Raw genomic sequence first — 19,203 nt, forward strand, 5'->3', positions numbered from 1 at the left:
TACTGATGGGGTTTTGGTGTGGGTGTCCTTTCTGTTTGTTAGTTTTCCTTCTAACAGTCACGACCCTCAGCTTCAGGTCTGTTGGAGTTTGCTTGAGGTCCACTCCAGACCCTGTTTGCCTGGGTATCAGCAGTGGAGGCTGCAGAAGATAGAATATTGCTGAACAGCGAGTGTTGCTGTCTGATTCTTGTTCTGGAAACTTCATCTCAGAGGTGCGCCCAGCCCTGTGAGGTGTGAGGTGTCGGTCTGCACCTAGTGGGGGATGTCTCCCAGTTAGGTTACTCAAGGGTCTGGGACCCACTTGAGTATGCAGTCTGTCCATTCTCACAACTCAACCTCCATGCTGGGAGACCCACTGCTCTCTTCAAAGCTGTCAGACAAGGTCATTTACATCTGCAGAGGTTTCTGCTGCTTTTTGTTTAGCTATGTCCTGTCCCCAGAGGTGGAGTCTACAGAGGCAGGCAGGCCTCCTTGAGCTGCAGTGGGCTCCACCCAGTCCGAGCTTCCCTGTGGCTTTGTTTACCTATTTAAGCCTCAGCAATGACGGGCGCCCCTCACCCAGCCTCGCTGCCACCTTGCAGTTAGATCTCAGACTGCTGTGCTAGCAATGAGGGAGGCTCTGTGGGCGTGCGAACCTCCAGGCCAGGTGTGGGATATAATCTCCTGGTTTGCCGTTTGCTAAGACCCTTGGTAAGGCGCTGTATTAGGGTGGGAGTTACCTGATTTTCTGGTGTTGTTTGTCTCAGTTTCCCTTGGCTAGGAAAAGGGATTCCCTTCCCCCTTGTGCTTCTCTGGTGGGGCGATGCCTCGCCCTGCTTCAGCTCTTGCTGGTTGGGCTGCATCAGCTGACCAGCACCGATTGTCCGGCACTCCCCAGTGAGATGAACTTGGTACCTCAGTTGAAAATGCAGAAATCACCCGTCTTCTGTGTCGGTCGCGCTGGGAGCTGGAGGCTGGAGCTGTTCCTATTCGGCCATCTTGCTCTGGGACCTGACAAACATCATTTCTTATACTACAATGAGATGTCCTCATTTGGCTTTGCCATACTTTATTTAGCCTTTCTTTGGTAATCTCTAATATGTAGTCTTTTTTTTCCTATCATTGCCATGTTCCTTGCACTGGACAATTTCAGGTGTAGTTCAAGTCATAAAAGGATTTTCAGTTAATTATGTTATATTTAAACTCACATCGAATGGGTTTTTTTAAAGAAAAAAAAACCCTAGATCTCAAAGATGGTTTTGTCATCAGCACATTCTGTGTTGAGCTTTCAGCCAACTACTTAATCTATGCTTAGCTTAAAAATAAGATTTGGCTGGGTGCTGTGGCGTATGCCTGTAATTGCAGCACTTTGGGAGCTGAGACAGGCGGATCACTTGAGCTCAGGAGTTCAAGACCAACCTGGGCAACAAGGCAAAACCTTTTCTATTTTTTAAAAAATAAGATTTGACATTGTTGTGGTGTGAGTTTTTCACAGAATATGAAATTTGAAAATTTGAGTAGTTTTTGGTAATGTTCAGTGTTTTAAGCCTTTTGAGTTGTAATAAGTATTTGTTAAATCAGTGTACCATTACAAGAGTTTTACATTGCCTTTGAAGTAGGCAGTAATAGAAAAATAATGTATGTACTAAACTACACAGTATTTTTTATTCTTTCAACAAATATTTCTTGATATTACTATATGCCAGATACTACATCAGGTAACTGGAATATAGTATGGAATAAAGTAGTCAAGTCTCTGCTCTCATAGAGTATCTGGGGTAAGGGGAAAGGTTTGGAGAGACAATAAATATAAAGAATGTGCATTATATCAGATGGATAAATGCACTGAAGGAAAATATAGCAAGATAAGAGAGTAGAGTGATGAAAGAAGTTCAATTTTAGATATTTAAGAAAAATGAGACCATGGCAGTTGGAGGAATGGCAGTGATCACACGTCGGCTGCTGGGAAGATCTGAATTCTTGTGTCAGGTCATCATCAGAAAAGCTAAGTTTGCTGTATAGTGAGGATCAAAAGATCTGATCCTGATTGCAGAACCTTCCCTGATTACAGAATCTTGGGTCGTATCTCCCACTTCACCCTTCTAGACCTTCCCAGAAGATCTATAAGATTTCATCTGGGAAATCACTAGGAGTTCTTGGAAGGGAAAGAAGGAAGATTTTTGGTTGGAATAAAAACAAGGTTGAATGAATTCCAGAAAGCAGGATTCTTAACCTCGTGGACAGCAATCTGCAGAAGAAGAGAACTTCAGAAAACAAACTCGAAGCAACATGCAGAGAAGTAAGATGAGAGGGGTCTCCTCGGGAAAGAAGACCGCTGGTCCACAGCAGAAAAACCTTGAACCAGCTCTCCCAGGAAGATGAGGGGGTCGCTCTGTAGAGAACTCCCTTCAGGATCCATGAGGAAGACCAGAAAGAACAAACAGAAGACTCCTGGAAACAGAGATGGTGGCAGTACCAGCGAAGCACCTCAGCCCCCTCGGAAGAAAAGGGCCCGGGCAGACTGTTGAAAGTGAGGAGGCGTTTAAGAATAGAATGGAGGTTAAAGTGAAGATTCCTGAAGAATTAAAACTATGGCTTATTGAGGACTGGGACTTAGTAACCAGACAGAAGCAGCTGTTTCAACTCCCTGCTAAGAAAAATGTAGATGCAATTCTGGAGGAGTATGCAAATTGCAAGAAGTCACAGGCAAATGTTGATAATAAGGAATATGCAGTTAATGAAGTTGTGGCAGGAATAAAAGACTATTTCTTTTTTTCTTTTTTCTTTTTTTTTTTTTTTTTTTTTACGGTGTCTTGCTCTGTTGCCCAGGCCAGAGTGCAGTGGTGCGATCTCGGCTCACTGCAAGCTCCGCCTACCAGGTTCATGCCATTCTTCTGCCTCAGCCTCCTGAGTAGCTGGGACTACAGGCGCCCACCACCACGCCCAGCTAATTTTTTTGTATTTTTAGTAGTGACGGGGTTTCACGTGTTAGCCAGAATGGTCTCAATCTCCTGACCTCATGATCCACCCTCCTCGGCCTCCCAAAGTGCTGGGATTACAGGCGTGAGCCACCGTGCCCAACCCAGGAATAAAAGAATATTTCAATGTGATGTTGGGCACTCAGCTGCTCTACAAATTTGAGAGGTCCCAGTATCCTGAAATCCTCTTGGCTCACCCTGATGCTCCAATGTCTCAGGTTTATGGAGCCCCACACCTACTGAGATTATTTGTAAGAATTGGAGCAATGTTGGCCTATACGCCCCTTGATGAGAAAAGCCTTGCATTATTGTTGGGCTATTTGCATGATTTCCTAAAATATCTGGCAAAGAATTCTGCATCTCTCTTTACTGCCAGTGATTACAAAGTGGCTTCTGCTGAGTACCACCTCAAAGCCCTGTGAGCGTCTATAGACAGCTCACCATTTTTGTCCTGTATCTGTAAACACTTTTTGTTCTTAGTCTTTTTCTTGTAAAATTGATGTTCTTTAAAATCGTTAATGTATAACAGCGCTTATGTTTCAGTTTTTTTTCTGTTCTGTTTTAAACAGAAAATAAAAGGAGCATAAGCTCCTTTTCTCATTTCAAAGTTGCTACCAGTGTATGCAGTAATTAGAACAAAGAAGAAACAGTAGAACATTTTATTGCCTAGTTGACAACATTGCTTGAATGCTGGTGGTTCCTATCCCTTTGACACTACACAATTTTCTAATATGTATTAATGCTATGTGACAAAACGCCCTGATTCCTAGTGCCAAAGGTTCAACTTAATGTATATACCTGAAAACCCATGCATTTGTGCTCTTTTTTTTTATGGTGCTTGAAGTAAAACAGCCCATCCTCTGCAAGTCCATGTATGTTGTTCTTAAGCATTCTATCTTTGCTCAAATTGTTGAAGGATGGTGATTTGTTTCATGGTTTTTGTGTTTGAGACTAATGCACGTTCTAACATGATAGAGGCAATGCATTATTGTGTAGCCACGGTTTTCTGGAAAGGTTGATATTTTAGAAATTGTATTTCAGATCTTAAATAAAATTTGTTTCTAAATTTCAAAAAAAGAAAGATGAAAATATTGATAGTTGAAATGGAATCTGTTTACCAATATAAAGAAATAGTGAAGAAAATTGTTAAATGTGATTTTTGTGATATTTCATGTAGGAGTATTTTGTATATAAATTTAAATTTAACGCTTTAAAGTACTGAAACTTTCTTTTCTATTATTCTAAATAGTTAAAGATGTTTGTTGATTTGAAGTATTTTATTGGTTCTCCCTTGTTTTGTTATTTATTTCTTTATTTATTTTTGAGACAGAGTTTTGCTCTTATTGTGCAGGCTTGAGTGCAATGGCAGGATATCGGCTCACTGCAACCTCCGCCTTCCAGGTTCAAGCGATTCTCCTGCCTCAGCCTCCCGAGTAGCTGGGATTACAGGCACCCGTTACCATGCCTGGCTAATTTTTGTATTTTTAGTAAAGACAAGGTTTCACCATATTGGCCCAGGCTGGTCTCGAACTCCTGACCTCAGGTGATCCACCTGCCTTGGCCTCCCAAAGTGCTGGGATTACAGGTATGAGCCACTGCCCCTTATTGTATTTTGTTGGGTTGCATCACAATCTTGATTCTCTATGTTAGGATATTAATCAATTCCTTGGAATATTGTAGTATGTAGGTAAACAAAAGTCTAACATTGATTTTACAAAGGTGAAAAGTTCATATTGCCTTTGATTAGTAAATTTTTTTAAGTATAGAGAGATCAAATTTTTAAATTTTAAAATAGAGATTTTAAATCTCTATACTCTTTTTTGAGTAGAGAGATATCAGATAAACTATTCGCTGATGACTGTATCATAAAATTAAGAATGTTTTCACATGTATGGCTTTATTCAATAGTCTGATAAATTTTCTGCATATAAAATAGTAGAAAAATTAAAAATGAGAATTTATTAAAGTAAGTTTAAAGATTTATATAGATAAATGGGAAGTGATAAATACATTTTGTGAAGCAGTAAGAATTTCATGAAAGTTGAGTTGTTAGGCAAAATTAACACAAAAGAAAAATACTGTTTCAAAAAACAAAAGGTTACTTTTAAATGATCTCTTTCCATTTTTCTCTTTCCTCTCTTTTAGAAAATCTTAAATTGTAGAGGATAAATAATCTTAGAAAAATGTATTTTACCAAGTATCTAATATCTTAGGATTTAGTCAACAGCTTATTTGCATAAACTATTCTGTTAGGACTTATTAAGAAACTCTAAATGACACTATATTAAAACTGTTGACGTCTAAAATAAGAATTTCTTAACTTGTAATATTGTAAGAACTAGTATAATTTTCGTTAAGTTTTTGAAAATACAAGGTATGTGAAATTTTTTAAGTGTGCTTTAAAAAATAAAATATAAGTACTTGAGGATAGGAATTACCCTTTTAATCTTATTCATAGTCCAATGTGAAGCATGACATTTCTCCAAAGAGTTTATTAATGTATTAATGTACTAATAAATATTCATATGAAATTTCCAAATGTCCTTTCCCATGTTAATGATGCATTTTAACCTTCTTTTCACTTTATAGATATGGTCCAGACCTGTACATGAATAACTTTGGTTAGTGAGAGTGAAATATCCAATAATGAGTGGTGCAGCTTTGGGACTTGAGATTGTTTTTGTCTTTTTTCTGGCATTATTTCTACTTCATCGATATGGAGACTTTAAGAAACAGCATAGACTTGTAATTATTGGAACACTGCTTGCTTGGTATCTCTGCTTTCTTATTGTCTTCATACTGCCTCTGGATGTTAGTACGGTAAGGAGTGAACTTTATTTTCACAATTTAAAAGACAAATTTTAATCATACAGCATGTTGGAAATAATGTTTATTCTTAAGACAGCTAAATTATGACAGTTTGTACTTATATTTTGAATTAAAAGATTATATGGTCATTTGATCATTAAAAAGCATAGCCAAGGGCTGGGAACCATGGCTCACGCCTGTAATCCCAGCACTTTGAGAGGCTGAGGCGGGCGGATCACGAGGTTGGGAGATCGAGACCATCCTGGCTAACATGGTGAAACCCTGTCTCTACTAAAAATACAAAAAAATTAGCCAGACGTAGTGGCAGATGCCTGTAGTCCCAGCTACTCAGGAGGCTGAGGCAGGAGAATGGCGTGAACCCGGGAGGCAGAGCTTGCAGTGAGCTGAGATCGCACCACTGCACTCCAGCCTGGGTGACAGAGCAAGACTCTGTCTCAAAAGAAAAGAAAAAGAAAAGCATAGCCAGGAAGGTAAGTTTAGATAGATAGATTTATAAACTCTGATGTCCTTTAAATACTTGGTGTAACGTTTTGATTCTCATTTTTAAACCATACGTTCATTGCTTTAGACAATATATAACCGGTGCAAGCATGCTGCTGCAAATTCAAGCCCTCCTGAGAATAGCAACATTACAGGATTGTACGCAACTGCCAACCCTGTTCCAAGGTATTTCCTTTTTTAAAAAATATATAAATATTGTAGGGGACACATTGTTTAAAAATGAAAGTTTTTACCATCCAGATTTTATATTGATGTAAGTTATCCTCATTCTCTATTAATTCCCTCCACCTCTATTCTTTCCTAGTAGACTTTTCATTACATCATATTCTAATTAAATCTAATTTTTTAAATATTTATTGGTCCACAAAGCCCTTCAGTAGATGGTAGTAAGAAACTTGAAGAAGTCCTGACTTTTCAGTCCTGGTTCTTCTTTACCAAGTATGTAATTTCTAAAACCTGGTTTTCCTCTCAGCCTATCTCAGATTTAAAAACGTGGGATGTATTTTCACTTTTGCCTAATTTACAAGGTTATAATAAAGTACAAGTATTTCTGTACTTGTGGTATTCCTTTCATATTGCACATCCTTCAAAAGCATTATAGATTTACATAAAAAAATGAATAAAGTTCAAATTGTCCAAAGATTATATTGAATTCAAATATCGAATTTTTAAGTAAAAAGCTTATATATGTTGACTATAGACTTTATGAATGCTTTCAGTAGTATTTGCATGCTTCTTTATGCATATTTTTAAAAAATCTAACTTGAGAAAAGGTAAATTTAAAATGCAGGTGTTACTTCCATTTGAAGCACTATTAAAAAAAAAAACTGGATAAAGATCAGCAGCAGCTACAGATTGTTGCAAGTTCTTGGGATATCCTTCTAGCTTAGGAATATGGCTACATGGCAGAATTTATGATCAGAGACTCATGTCTTCAGAAATTTAAACAGAATTATGTATAGATGCTAGCATGCATCTCCATAGAAGCTATGTTATAGTGAGTGATTTAATTAGCATTCCAATTTTCAGGAATTAATCACCTAATGTTTTCCCCTCCCAATCCCTATAACCTGGAGAAAAAAAAAAAAACCCAACCTATGAATGGGTTGTGTATTTTAAAGGTAATCATTAGAAATTTTATTTCATAATACATTTGCTTTTAATGATTGTTGCACTTTTAGTCTATTAGTTGAACCTTAAGTTTTCTTTTTACCCAATGACTAAAAATACACTGAAAGTTGAAAACTTAAATGACATTTTCAGAAAAAACTATTTTGTTGCTTTTGTGTGTTTTTTTCTTTTGGCAGTCAACATTGAATTTTAAAATTTCTGTGAAATTTTATGAGTTATTGATTATTAGAGTCAATAATTTAAAATCTGAATGTAAATTAACTTGGCCACATGCAAATTAACTGTATAATTCATTTAAATAATTATTTATGATTAATTGGCTTTAACTTTTATTCAACAGCCAGCATCCTTGTTTCAAGCCATGGAGTTACATTCCTGATGGAATCATGCCAATTTTCTGGAGGGTAGTGTATTGGACGTCACAATTTTTAACATGGTAAGTTACAGTAAAGGATAACATTTTTCAATCAATATAGTTTGGAATTTATTTATTTGTCATTTTTTTCCTTAAATCTCTATCCTCTCCCTTTCTGCTCTCTCAAGTGTGTCCTATCTTACAGAAAAAAGAAAAAGAAAAAAAAACACACAAATAGAAAATAGAAAACAGAAACACAGTTTTTGTTGTTATTGTTTCCTTTCAGTTATTGCCTTCTCTTTTGCCCTCCAGTCCAATTGTTCTTCCAGCCACATTATTACATGAAACTGCCCTTGCTAAAGTCATATACTCTGGTTTTCTTTCTGTCTGCTTTCCCCAACCTTCTGATTTCCTTTATGAGTGCCATTTCTGTTGTCCATTTTCTAAATGTTGATCTTGCCTAGAGTCCTATCTTGGTCATCTTGTCAGACTTCCCTGCATAGCTGTAATTATAGCCATGGTTTCATTGGCCAGTAATGCATTCTGAATCTTTCTACCCATTATTTTTATCTTTCTGCTGTGCTCCAAACTCATACTTATCCACTTGCCTGCTAAGCATCTCTTAGATCTGCAAACAACTGCACTCTAAAACTGGAGGTACTGAACATTGCAAGAGAAAAATTACATAGCAGAGTAGTGCTCTTGTAAAATCATGTCTATTAAATTCAACTGGGCTCTCAACATTACTAGACTTTCCTTCTTTGTATTTTTAGTTTGCTTTCTTTCCATTTTCTACAAGAAATATTTCCACTCACTTCAAATTTCTGTCCTCTTTATGGCTTTCTCTCTTGTACTCCCTAACAACAATAATAAAATAATCTTTACTCTTAGCCTCTTAGCAGATGACTACTTTCCATCCAACAGTTAAAACAGGAGTCATCAGATGGCAGCTCTTTCAGCTTCTCACCAACAAATCTACATACCTATCCATCTTTTTTTTTATTTCCTCTCCAAAGATAGAAGAGTCATGCTTGTTAAAGCCAGTCCTGTCACAGGATCCTTAGGGGTGTTGTTTTGCCAGCTGGAAACCTCTATGGCCAGTAGCACCATTGCCCGAATTTTACTCAGGCCCACTGAGCTTATTCTACTCACTCAGCCTGGCAGGTTGCACTCAGCTCATGCTACTGGCTCTGATCTCATGCCTCCCAAGGGCAAGCCAGGCGTGGAGTGGTGAGGGGTGTGTGAGTGAGTGAGTGTGGGATCCAGCCACTGAGCACAGCCAGACATGCTGACTGCTGTGGCAGGGTGGGCAGCTTCAGGCACCAGCACAGGTCTCGGCTCTGTGCAAGCCTGTGGCTGGGTCAAATACACTGCAAGCAGCTTCTGCTGTGGGCACCTGCATCTGGATGAGGGGAATGTAGTAGTACTCAGAAGCTTGGAGATGCCAGAAACCTCAGAGCTCCAAAGAGGGTGTCACAGACCTGGCTTGGGGAGTCCCCAGATCTGGGCTTCTGGAAGGGCCACAGTTCTTCTCTTCTCATCACTTGCAACATGGCAAGTGGCAGGGGCATGTTTCAGCCCTGTTTATGTTTCAGCTCCTTCAGTTCTGCCATTCAGCAGGTCCTGAGTTCTTGTCCTACATCCAGGAAGAATGAGGTATGTGGAAAACTGGAGGGTGAGCAAGGCGAAGAGGTGCTTTATTGAGTGATAGTACAACTCTCAGGAGACCCAAAGTAGATAGCTCCTTTCTGCAGGCAGGTCATCCTGACAAGTACAGCTCTCAGTGGAAAGGAGCCCCGGAGTGGGTAGCTCCTACCTGCAGGCAGGTTATTTCAATCGTCTGTGCAGCCCCCAGCAGAAAGGAGACCTGGAGTAGATAGCTCCTATCTGTAGTCAGGTTGTCCTGTCATCTGCCTGAATCTAGCTGAGTCTGGGGTTTTTATGGGCTTTAGAGAGGAGGAAGTGTGCACTGATTGGGCCATGGGTGGGCCTGGAAAAAGCATCCTAAGTTCTCACTGTGGTCCACAGGACTGGTGGCCTGGCCCCCAGGCTTCAGGCTGTCCCTGGCTTGAAGGTGGTGCTTCACCAGTGACCTGCCCACTTCTGCCCAGGAGCCTGTCTGCCTCCTGCCACCATCAATCATGTCATTTATGGCACCCAGGCTGTTCATGCCAAATGGTGCCTGCAGGCCCAAGCTGAGCTGCCCTCAGCCCCACTCTCCACCTCCCTCCTGTGCTTATTGATGTCCAAAGTCCAGAGTGGGCTGAGGCAGCAGGGGTCTGGTGTGTCAGCACTGCCCTGAGCATGTGTGCACACCCAGCTAGGTTGCAACAGTGCCTGGATTCAGTCACAACTTTTCTCCAAAATCAGAGCAGTTGTCAGGAGCAGGGAGAGGCCAGGCAGCAGGAGCAGGGACTTCCAAACCTGTAGTGATATGGGGGCTTTCTGGGTCCCCGAGAATGCAGGGATGCCTGGGTCCACAGCCACAGCTGGGCAGCTGCACCGGTGCCCAAGAGGGCAGGGCTCCTGCCCCACCAACTCAGAAGAGGGTGGGGCTCCCACCTCCTGCTAGCTCCATAGAGTGCACAGCCCCCGCCAGTCCTGCCCCACTGCGGCCACCATCTTTGCAGGGGGCCACTGCAGACAGGCCGCTGCTGCCATCACTTCTTCCTAAAATACAGATCCATCCCCTTCAGCTCTTGTTACTTACTTGCAGCTTTCAATTTCAACAAAGCATGCACATTTCTCTCATCTTTAGAAAAGAAAACAGAAACAAAAATGAAAGTCTGTCAGTTCAGATTCCTTTCCAGCTTTTGCCTTGTTGATCTGATCACAACTAAATTTTTTTAGAAACTTTTTAAAACTGAAGCATAAATTCATACCGGAAAATGCATAGATTGTGTTTAGTTTGACTTTTTTCAAAGTGAATACACCCATACACCAGCACTCAGATGATGTTATAGAACATTAACAATGCCCTCAGAAGCCTCGCTCATGCTTCCCTGTGTAGTCGTCCCGCACTCCCCAGAGGTAACCATGATTCTGACTTCCATCACCATAGATTAGTTTTTGCCTGTTTATGAACTTTATAAGCATAGAATTATACACTGTCAACTTTTTCGCATCTCTCTTTGCTCACATATTTGGGAAAATCATCTATGCTGTGCTGTATGTATCAGTATTCTCTTATTTTCCATTTCTGTAAAATACCCCATTGTATGTATATGCCATAGTTTATCCTACCCAGCCAAACTTCTTAAATGAATTCTCTATATTTGATATCTCCACTTGCTCATTGTTTACTTATTTCTCAACGATAGTACTCTGCTTTCTATTCTCACTCCTCCACTCATACATACAGGTTTTTAATTTACTTCACCTCTTGGTGGCATTTGATTCTCTCTCTCCACTTTAACTTTCCTCTCCTAGTTCCTAACCCATATGCTCCTTGGTTTTCTTCCTTGCCCCACTATTGTTCTGTCTCAGTCTCTTTTGCAGGTCCATCCTCCTTCTGTTTTCTACGTCTCTCTTAAAAGTTGATATGAGATCTGTCTCAGTTCTTTCCTTCACATTCTCCATACTCATGCTTCCAGTTGAGTTTCTACTGATGTTATTTCAGTGCCGTTGATACAGTGATGACTCCGGAAGCTATCCATATTTTTAGTCCTCTCTCTTGAACCCTGAAGCTGGGTTTGTGTGCAGCTCCTCTTGGATGTCTCCTAGGTACTACTTCAAAGTCAGTATGCTGTCAACTGACCTTCTCCCTTTTTGCTTCTTACCACCATCACCACCCTTCCCCCTCCCAACTAGTTCCAATTTTGTTTCCCTTTTATCCTTTCTCCATGCTGAAGCCTTAGAAAACTAAAATTTGATCAAAAATGTTTTCTTTGAATGCAGTTCAGACTCTTTATAAAAGCTTTAAAGACCCATTTGCTTTCCCTAAAATTTTATGTTACAAAAATACTCAGCCATCTATTATAGTATATTAAGTATTCATGATTACTTATAAACAAATTTATCAGTGAGAAGAACTATTCATTAAAATTGAGATTCCCATATTTCTGGCATTTTGAGATTATATAGACATATCAGTTGTTTGGGTTTTTAATCATATTTTTTCTATCCATCTAGGATTCTCTTACCTTTTATGCAGTCATATGCAAGATCAGGAGGGTTTTCCATCACTGGAAAGATCAAAACTGCACTAATTGAGAATGCAATCTACTATGGCACCTATTTGCTGATTTTTGGAGCATTTTTAATTTATGTAGCTGTAAACCCACATTTACATTTAGAATGGTGAGAAAAGTAGTCTTCTTAACATTGCTTTAATGTATGTTTGCATTTTTAAAAATTCATTTTTAACTTCATATGTGCCGGTAAAAAGACATTTCATTGAGAAGTGTATTGTTACATATTTTATGGATTTCCCTAAAAGAATATGTGAATAATCCATATTACTAAGAAAGAAAATATGGAATGACATCTTTAAATATAGATTTTAGGCAAAAGATTAATGATTAGTCTAATGGCTATATATTAAAATTAATAACCCTTATGATTTTTGGATAGAATTTCAAAATTTTTATATGATAAAATAACTGGTTTTATTTTTCATTGGAACTTGTGTGTTTTTTGTTTTGATTATAATTTGAGGGCATATTTGTTCTTAATGTTATCTTGGATTTAGATATTTCAATAAAATTGAAATCTGTTTTATACTTATGATTTCTAACATATGTGAAGGTCTACATCTGAAAATTTAGAAATAGATCAGCAGTGCTAGGTCTCACTATTGTATTCCTGAGATTTGCTAGGTCAGCAACACAAGTTAATTTGAAACATTTTCAGGCTTCTTTTGTTCAATATAGAAAAAGAAATCACCTAATGAAAAATGTTTCCTCTAGGAAAATATATACATATTATTGCCATGAATTAATTCTAGATGCTAATTTTAACACAATAGAAACAGTGTCTCCTGTGTTAAAGTCTATTTATGCAGTCACATTTTATCTTTCCATTAAAATGTACATATTATCTGTTATTTCCCTTTCTTAGGAACCAGCTTCAGACAATTGGGATAGCTGCTGCAAATACATGGGGTCTGTTCCTTCTTGTGTTGTTGTTGGGTTATGGCTTGGTGGAAATTCCTCGATCCTACTGGAATGGAGCAAAAAGGGGTTATCTACTTATGAAAACGTATTTTAAGGCAGCCAAACTGATGACAGAGAAAGCAGATGCAGAAGAGAATTTAGAAGATGCCATGGAGGTAAGCAAGTTTGAACCTTATAAGCAATAGTCACTAAGGCATGTGTATCCCCTTTTAGTCACTTTTGGTTTGTTGTTGTTAGTGCATTGATGGGCTTCAGATTGCAAAACTGGTGTTGTGCAATCCTTCAGGATGTCTCATCCAGGATGACTTTTTAGCAGTTCAGCCTCATGATGTGTCTTGTCCATCTTCTGTCTGACAGGGATTCATGGAAAATATATTCAATAGTGCAGGGCTATGCCTATTATTTTGAGGTAACTTTTAGTAGTACCCTCTTTTATTTTCAAAAGTCTCCCAGATTAAATGATAAATTGTATGGTTACCCTAACATAATAGAAGTGAGAATAATGACCAGAGGACACTTATTTCTGAAAGGTTAACCTAAGGTAATACCACCAATTCTGGAAACCTCTTTAAAGAACAATTTGCATGGGAGTTTGTATTCATAAGTTTTGTTTCCTATCTGTAATCTTAATAAGACACTTCATTTTACTCAATGACTTAACCCAGTTTCACAAAGTTATTGAAAGTATACCTTTCAATACTGTACATAAAAATATATAACAAATTATAAAATTTTTCTGTGTTAAATAAAAATTTTGTTATGGATTTAAAAAGATTATTGTAATCACCTCACAGTTTTGCTCACCAGGGAAAATATGCTACTCAGCTGATGATACTCTCCAAATTAAAACTCCTTTTGAAGGCTTTTCAGTCATGTTAAAATAAACTCCAAAATGTTACAATGCAGCCTACAGAAAAATAATTTGGCCTATGTTTAGCTCTCCAGCTGTATCCCAAACCTCTGTCTTCTCACACTGGTCATCTTTCGTTTCTCAAACTTGCTAATGGTGATGAAATAATAAACAATTCTATAGACTTAATATTTACCTAACACTCAACTTTGGTTCCTCAAACTTAGCAATGGTGATAATTATAGTAAACAATTATATAGACTTACTGTTTGCCTAAGAGGGACTTTCTAAGCACTATACATATATTTAATTCCCATGACTTTATGATAGAGATTTTTGTAAATCCCCATTCTATAAATGAAGAATATGAGGCACAGAGAGATTAAGTAACTTTCTCATGTCTACATGGCTAGGAAGTGATAAGAACCAGGCAGTCTTGCCTCTAACAGGGACTGACAAACTTTTTCTGTAAAGGGCCAGATAGTAAATATTTTAGGCTTTGTGTGCAATATCGTTTCTATCACAACTACTCTATCCTTGTAGGATGAAAGCAGCCACAGCCAGTAAATAAATGAATGAGTGTGGGTGTGTTCCAGTATGAGAACAAGTAGTGAACTGAATTGATCTTGCTTGATGACCCTGTGCTTAATCATTACACACATTGTCTTTCTTTTCTATCTTTGAGCATGCTATTCCCAAACTATTATAATGCTCTTTTCAGCACTCTCTTCAGCTAATTCCTATTTCATTTTCAGGTCTTAACATAAATGAGAATTCTTCAGGGAAGCTTTATTAGCTTCCTAGAACTGCTGTAACAAAACTACCACAAACTGGGTGGCTTAAACAATAGAAAATACTGGCTCACAGTTCTGGAGACTAACGTTCAAGATTGAGGCATCTGCAGGGTTGGTTCCTTCTGAGGGCTCTAGGGAATATCTGTTCCATGTTTGTCTTCTAGCTTCTGGTGGTTTGCGATCTTTGGCATACCTTGACTTGTAGACCCCTGCCTTCATCTTCACATGGTGTTCTCCCTGTGTGCCTGTGTCCAAACTTCATTGTTTTGTAAGGACACCAGTTATATTGGATTAGAGTTCATCCCACTCCAGTATAACCTCATCTTAACTTAGCTAATTAAATCTGCAACAAACCTATTTCAAATAAGATCGCATGTGAAGATACTGGAGGTTAGGTCTCAGGGGACACAGTTCAACCCTTAACATCTTCCCTGGTTGTCCAGACTCTTAAACACTCAGCAACCATTTTTTAAGTGAATGAATAAATGAACAAATGAATGTATACTGTGATTAGAAAATTTTATGTTGGCTTTGCAGCATTTATTCTCTACAGAATGTAAGAACTACAGCAGAAAATATTGATTTAAATGTAGGAGTGAGTCTATAAATAGTATTATTTAAATTGAAATGATTAAATTTCCTGTTATATTCAACATTCCTATGATGAATGTTATTACATCTTTTGAAAGAAGATAATTTATATTTGATAAATTTTACATTTATATTTGAAATTTTGAATTTTTAAAAAAATTGAAATAGTTGAAAACTGATATTTCGATAAGATTTGATAAAAGAAATTAATTTAAATTTAAATTTGATAGCATTCCATCCAAAAGTTGGTATTAAATTCAGTTGTTTCAGATTTGAGGAATTTGGATTTCACTAATTTATTCAACGTTCCTGCAAAAAAATAAATATAGGTATTATGTGAGTTATGGATTTTTCCCTAGACGAAACTTTGCTGTCTGAATAGAATAGATTTTGTTGTTATTTTTAAATAGGAGCCCTCTGCTTAGAAATAAGATGTGGAAAATTAAGGACCGGCATTGGTGACTTCTGTGCTATTTTAGTATAGTATTCTTAGGTTTTAAGCTGTGTAAGAAATTTTAGATAAGAAACCACTCTTTAAAAATGAATGTTTTGAAAATAGCAGTAGGTACACATAGACAGCAAGATAACTCTGAACCTCTTTCCATCAAAAACAATGCATGATTTCTCAGGTATGAATTTCTTTTTTTGTTTGTTTTTCTGGGGTTTTAAAACGTTTTTGTACATACTCATCACCTCAAGCATTTACTTTTCTTTATGTGACAAACAATCTGCTTATTTTCATTTAGTTATTAAAATGTACAATTACATTATTGACTGTAGTCACCCTGTTCTATCAAACACTGGATATTATTCACTCTAGCTATATTTTTGTATCCATTACCATTCCCACTTCCCACCCTCCCTTCTACTCATAACCCCTCCCAGCCCCATGAATAAATGGGAACATGTGAAGTTTGTCTTTCTGTGCCTGACTTATTTCACTTAACATAGTGACCTCTAGCTCCACCCATATTATTGCAAATGACTGGATCTCATTCCGATTTAATGGCTGAATAGTCCTCTGTTGTGTATATGTACCACATTTTCTTTATCCATTCATACGTTGATGGACACTTAGGTTGCTTCTAAATCTTGGCTATTGTGAGTACTGCTGCAATAAACATAGGAGTACAGACATTTCTTTGATATAATGATTTCCTTGTTTTGGTTATATACCTAGCAGTGTAATTGCTGGAACACATAGTAGCTTTTTTTTTTTTTTTAATTTTTTTTGAGGAGCCTGCAAACTGTTCTGCATAGTAGTTGTACTAATTTACATTACATTATTGCCTGTATTTTGGATAAAACCCATTTTAACCGGGGTGAGATGATATCTCATTGTAGCTTTGATTTACATCTTTTTGATGATTAGTGATTCAAAAATCAGTAGCATTTCTATATGTCAACAGCAAACAACCTGAAAAAGAAACCCCATTTACAATTGCTATAACACAAATAAAATATCAAGGAATTAGCCAAATAAGTGAAACATCTCTACAATGAAAACTCTAAAATGCCTGTTTTTGCCTGTTTGCCATTTTTTTTTTGAGAAATTAAAATCTTTTGCCCATTTTTAATCAGATTATTACATTTTTTTTTTCTCGTGGAGTTGTTTGAATTCCTTATATATTCTGGTTATTAACCTCTTGTCAGAAAGATAGTTTACAAATATTTTCTCCTATTCTGTGGGTTATCGCTTCATTTTGTTGATAGTTTCCTTTGCTCTGCAGAAGCTTTTTAACTTGATGTGATCCCATTTGTTCACTTTTGCTTTGATTGCCTGTGCTTATAGGTTATTACTGAAGAAATCTTTGCCCAGTCCAATATCCTGGAGAGTTTCTCCAATGTTTTCTCATATTAGTTTCATAGTTTGAGTTCTTAGATTTAAGTCTTTAAATCATTTTGATTTGATTTTTATATATGGGGAGATATCTGGTCTAGTTTCATTCTTCTGCATATATCCAGTTTTCCAGTTTTCCTGGCACCATTTATTGAAGAGACTATCCTTTCCTCATCGTATGTTCTTGGAGCCCTTGTCAAAAATGAGTTCACTGTAGATGTATGGATTTATTTTGGGGTTCTCTATTCTGTACCATTGGTCTGTTTTTATCCTAACACCATGCTGTTTTGGTTATAGCTTTATTATGTAGTTTAAAGTCAGATAATGTGATTCCTCCAGTTTTGCACTTTTTACTTAAAATAGCTTTGGCAGTTGAGGATCTTTTGTGGTTCCATATAAATTTTAGGATTGTTTTTTCTATTTCTGTTAAGAATGTCATTGATATTTTGATAGAGATGGCATTGAAATTGTAGATTGCTTTCAGTAGTATGGACATTTTAACAATATTGATTATTCCAATCCATGAAAATGGAATACCTTTTTATTTTTTTGTGTTCTCTTCAATTCCTTGCATCAGTGTTTTATAGTTTTCATTGTAGAGATCTTTCACTTATTTGGCTAATTCCTTGGTATTTTGTTTGTGTTATAGAGATTGTAAATGCGATTTCTTTTTCAGATTGTTTGTGGTTGACATATAGAAATGCTACTGATTTTTGAATGTTGATTTTGTGTACTGCAGCTTTACAGAATTTGTTTATCCCTTCTAATAGTTTTTTGGTGGAGTTTTTAGGTTTTTCCAAATGTAAGATTTATCACCTGAAAACAAGGATAATTTGACTTCTTTCTTTCCAAGTTTGATGCCTTTTATATCTTTCTCTTGTCTGATTGCTTTACTTAGGACTTCCAGTACTATACTGAATAACAGTAGTGAAAGTGGGCATCCTTGTCTTGTTCTAGATCTTAAAGGAAAGGCTTTCAATTTTTCCCCATTCAGTATGATACTAGCTGTGGGTCTGTCATATATGACTTTTATAGTGTTGAGGTATGTTCCCTGTATATTCAGGGATTTTTTGCGGTTTTTATCATAAAGGGATGTTGAATTTTGTCAGTGCTTTCTCAGCATCAATAGAAATGCTTATATGGTTTTTTTTCTTCACTCTATTAATATGATATATCACATTGATTGATTTCCATATGTCAAACCATTCTTGCATTCCTGGTATAAATCTGAATTGATCAGATGGATGACCTTTTCAACGTGGTCTTGAATTCGTTTTGCTAGTGTTTTGTTGAGGATTTTTTCTTGAGTGTCCATTGGGGATATTGGCCTGCAGTTTTCTTTTTTTGATGTGTCTGTTTCTGATTTTGGAATCAGGGCAATACTGGCCTCATAGATTGAGTTTGGAAGTATCCCTCCTCCTCTGTTTTCCAGAATAGTTTGAGTAGGATTTGTGTTCTTTAAATGCTTGGTAAAATTCAGCAGTGAAACCATTGGGTCTTGGGCTTTTCTTTGCTGGAAGACTTTTTATTACAACTGTGATTTTATTACTTGTTGATCTGTTCAGGTTTTGGATTTCTTTCATGGTTTGATCTTGGTAAGTTGCATGTGTCTAGGAATTTGTCCATTTCTTCTAGGTTTTCCAATTTATTGGCATATAGTTGTTCATTAGAAGTCTCTAATTATCCTTTGAATTTCTGCAGTATCAGTTGTAATGTCTTTTTATCAATACAGCCACTCTGTGTCTTTAGATTGAAGAGTTTAGTTCATTTACATTCAGTGTTATTACTGATAAGTGAGGACTTACTCCTGCCATTCTGTTATCTGTTTTCTGGTTGTTTCGTGATATTCTCTTCTTTCCTTCCTTCCTGTCTTCCTTTTTGTGAAGGTGATTTTCTCTGGTGGTATGTTTTAACTTCTTGCTTCTTATCTTGTGTGTATCTGTTGTATGCTTTTTGGTTTGAGGTTACTTGAGGCTTGTGAGTAATATCTTATAGCCTGTTATTTTAAACTGATGACAGCTTGACATTGATTGCAAAAATAAACACAGAAAACTAATAAAAACTAGATTTCACTTCTTCCCTCTACTTTTAACTTTTTTTTATATTTATGTATTATTATACTATCTGTGTCTTAAAAAGTTGTCATAGTTATTTTTCATTGGTTTGTCTCAAGATATGAGTAGTTTTCACACCACAGTTATAGTGTTAATAATATTCTTTGTTTTTCTGTGTACTTGCTGT

General features: G+C 37.1%; 1 protein-coding gene and 1 pseudogene across 2 annotated transcripts in view; both read left to right on the plus strand.

The window, feature by feature from the left end:
- Nucleotides 1–19,203, plus strand: part of LMBRD2 (LMBR1 domain containing 2) — a 56,640-nt gene that overhangs the window by 11,195 nt on the left and 26,242 nt on the right. Inside the window, exons 2-6 of the mRNA XM_012002374.1 lie at nucleotides 5,547–5,777; nucleotides 6,355–6,452; nucleotides 7,759–7,854; nucleotides 11,905–12,072; nucleotides 12,832–13,042. Coding sequence (XP_011857764.1) covers nucleotides 5,604–5,777; nucleotides 6,355–6,452; nucleotides 7,759–7,854; nucleotides 11,905–12,072; nucleotides 12,832–13,042 — 747 coding nt within the window. The 5' untranslated portion in view covers nucleotides 5,547–5,603. The remainder of the gene's footprint in view (nucleotides 1–5,546; nucleotides 5,778–6,354; nucleotides 6,453–7,758; nucleotides 7,855–11,904; nucleotides 12,073–12,831; nucleotides 13,043–19,203) is intronic.
- On the plus strand, nucleotides 2,185–4,024 carry LOC105555424 (annotated as a pseudogene). Its single transcript, XR_001008467.1, has 2 exons — nucleotides 2,185–2,728; nucleotides 3,063–4,024. The product of XR_001008467.1 is annotated as a mortality factor 4-like protein 2 (transcript).

Source organism: Mandrillus leucophaeus, unplaced genomic scaffold, assembly GCF_000951045.1.
Source record: "Mandrillus leucophaeus isolate KB7577 unplaced genomic scaffold, Mleu.le_1.0 Scaffold684, whole genome shotgun sequence".
NCBI classification, from domain to species: domain Eukaryota; kingdom Metazoa; phylum Chordata; class Mammalia; order Primates; family Cercopithecidae; genus Mandrillus; species Mandrillus leucophaeus.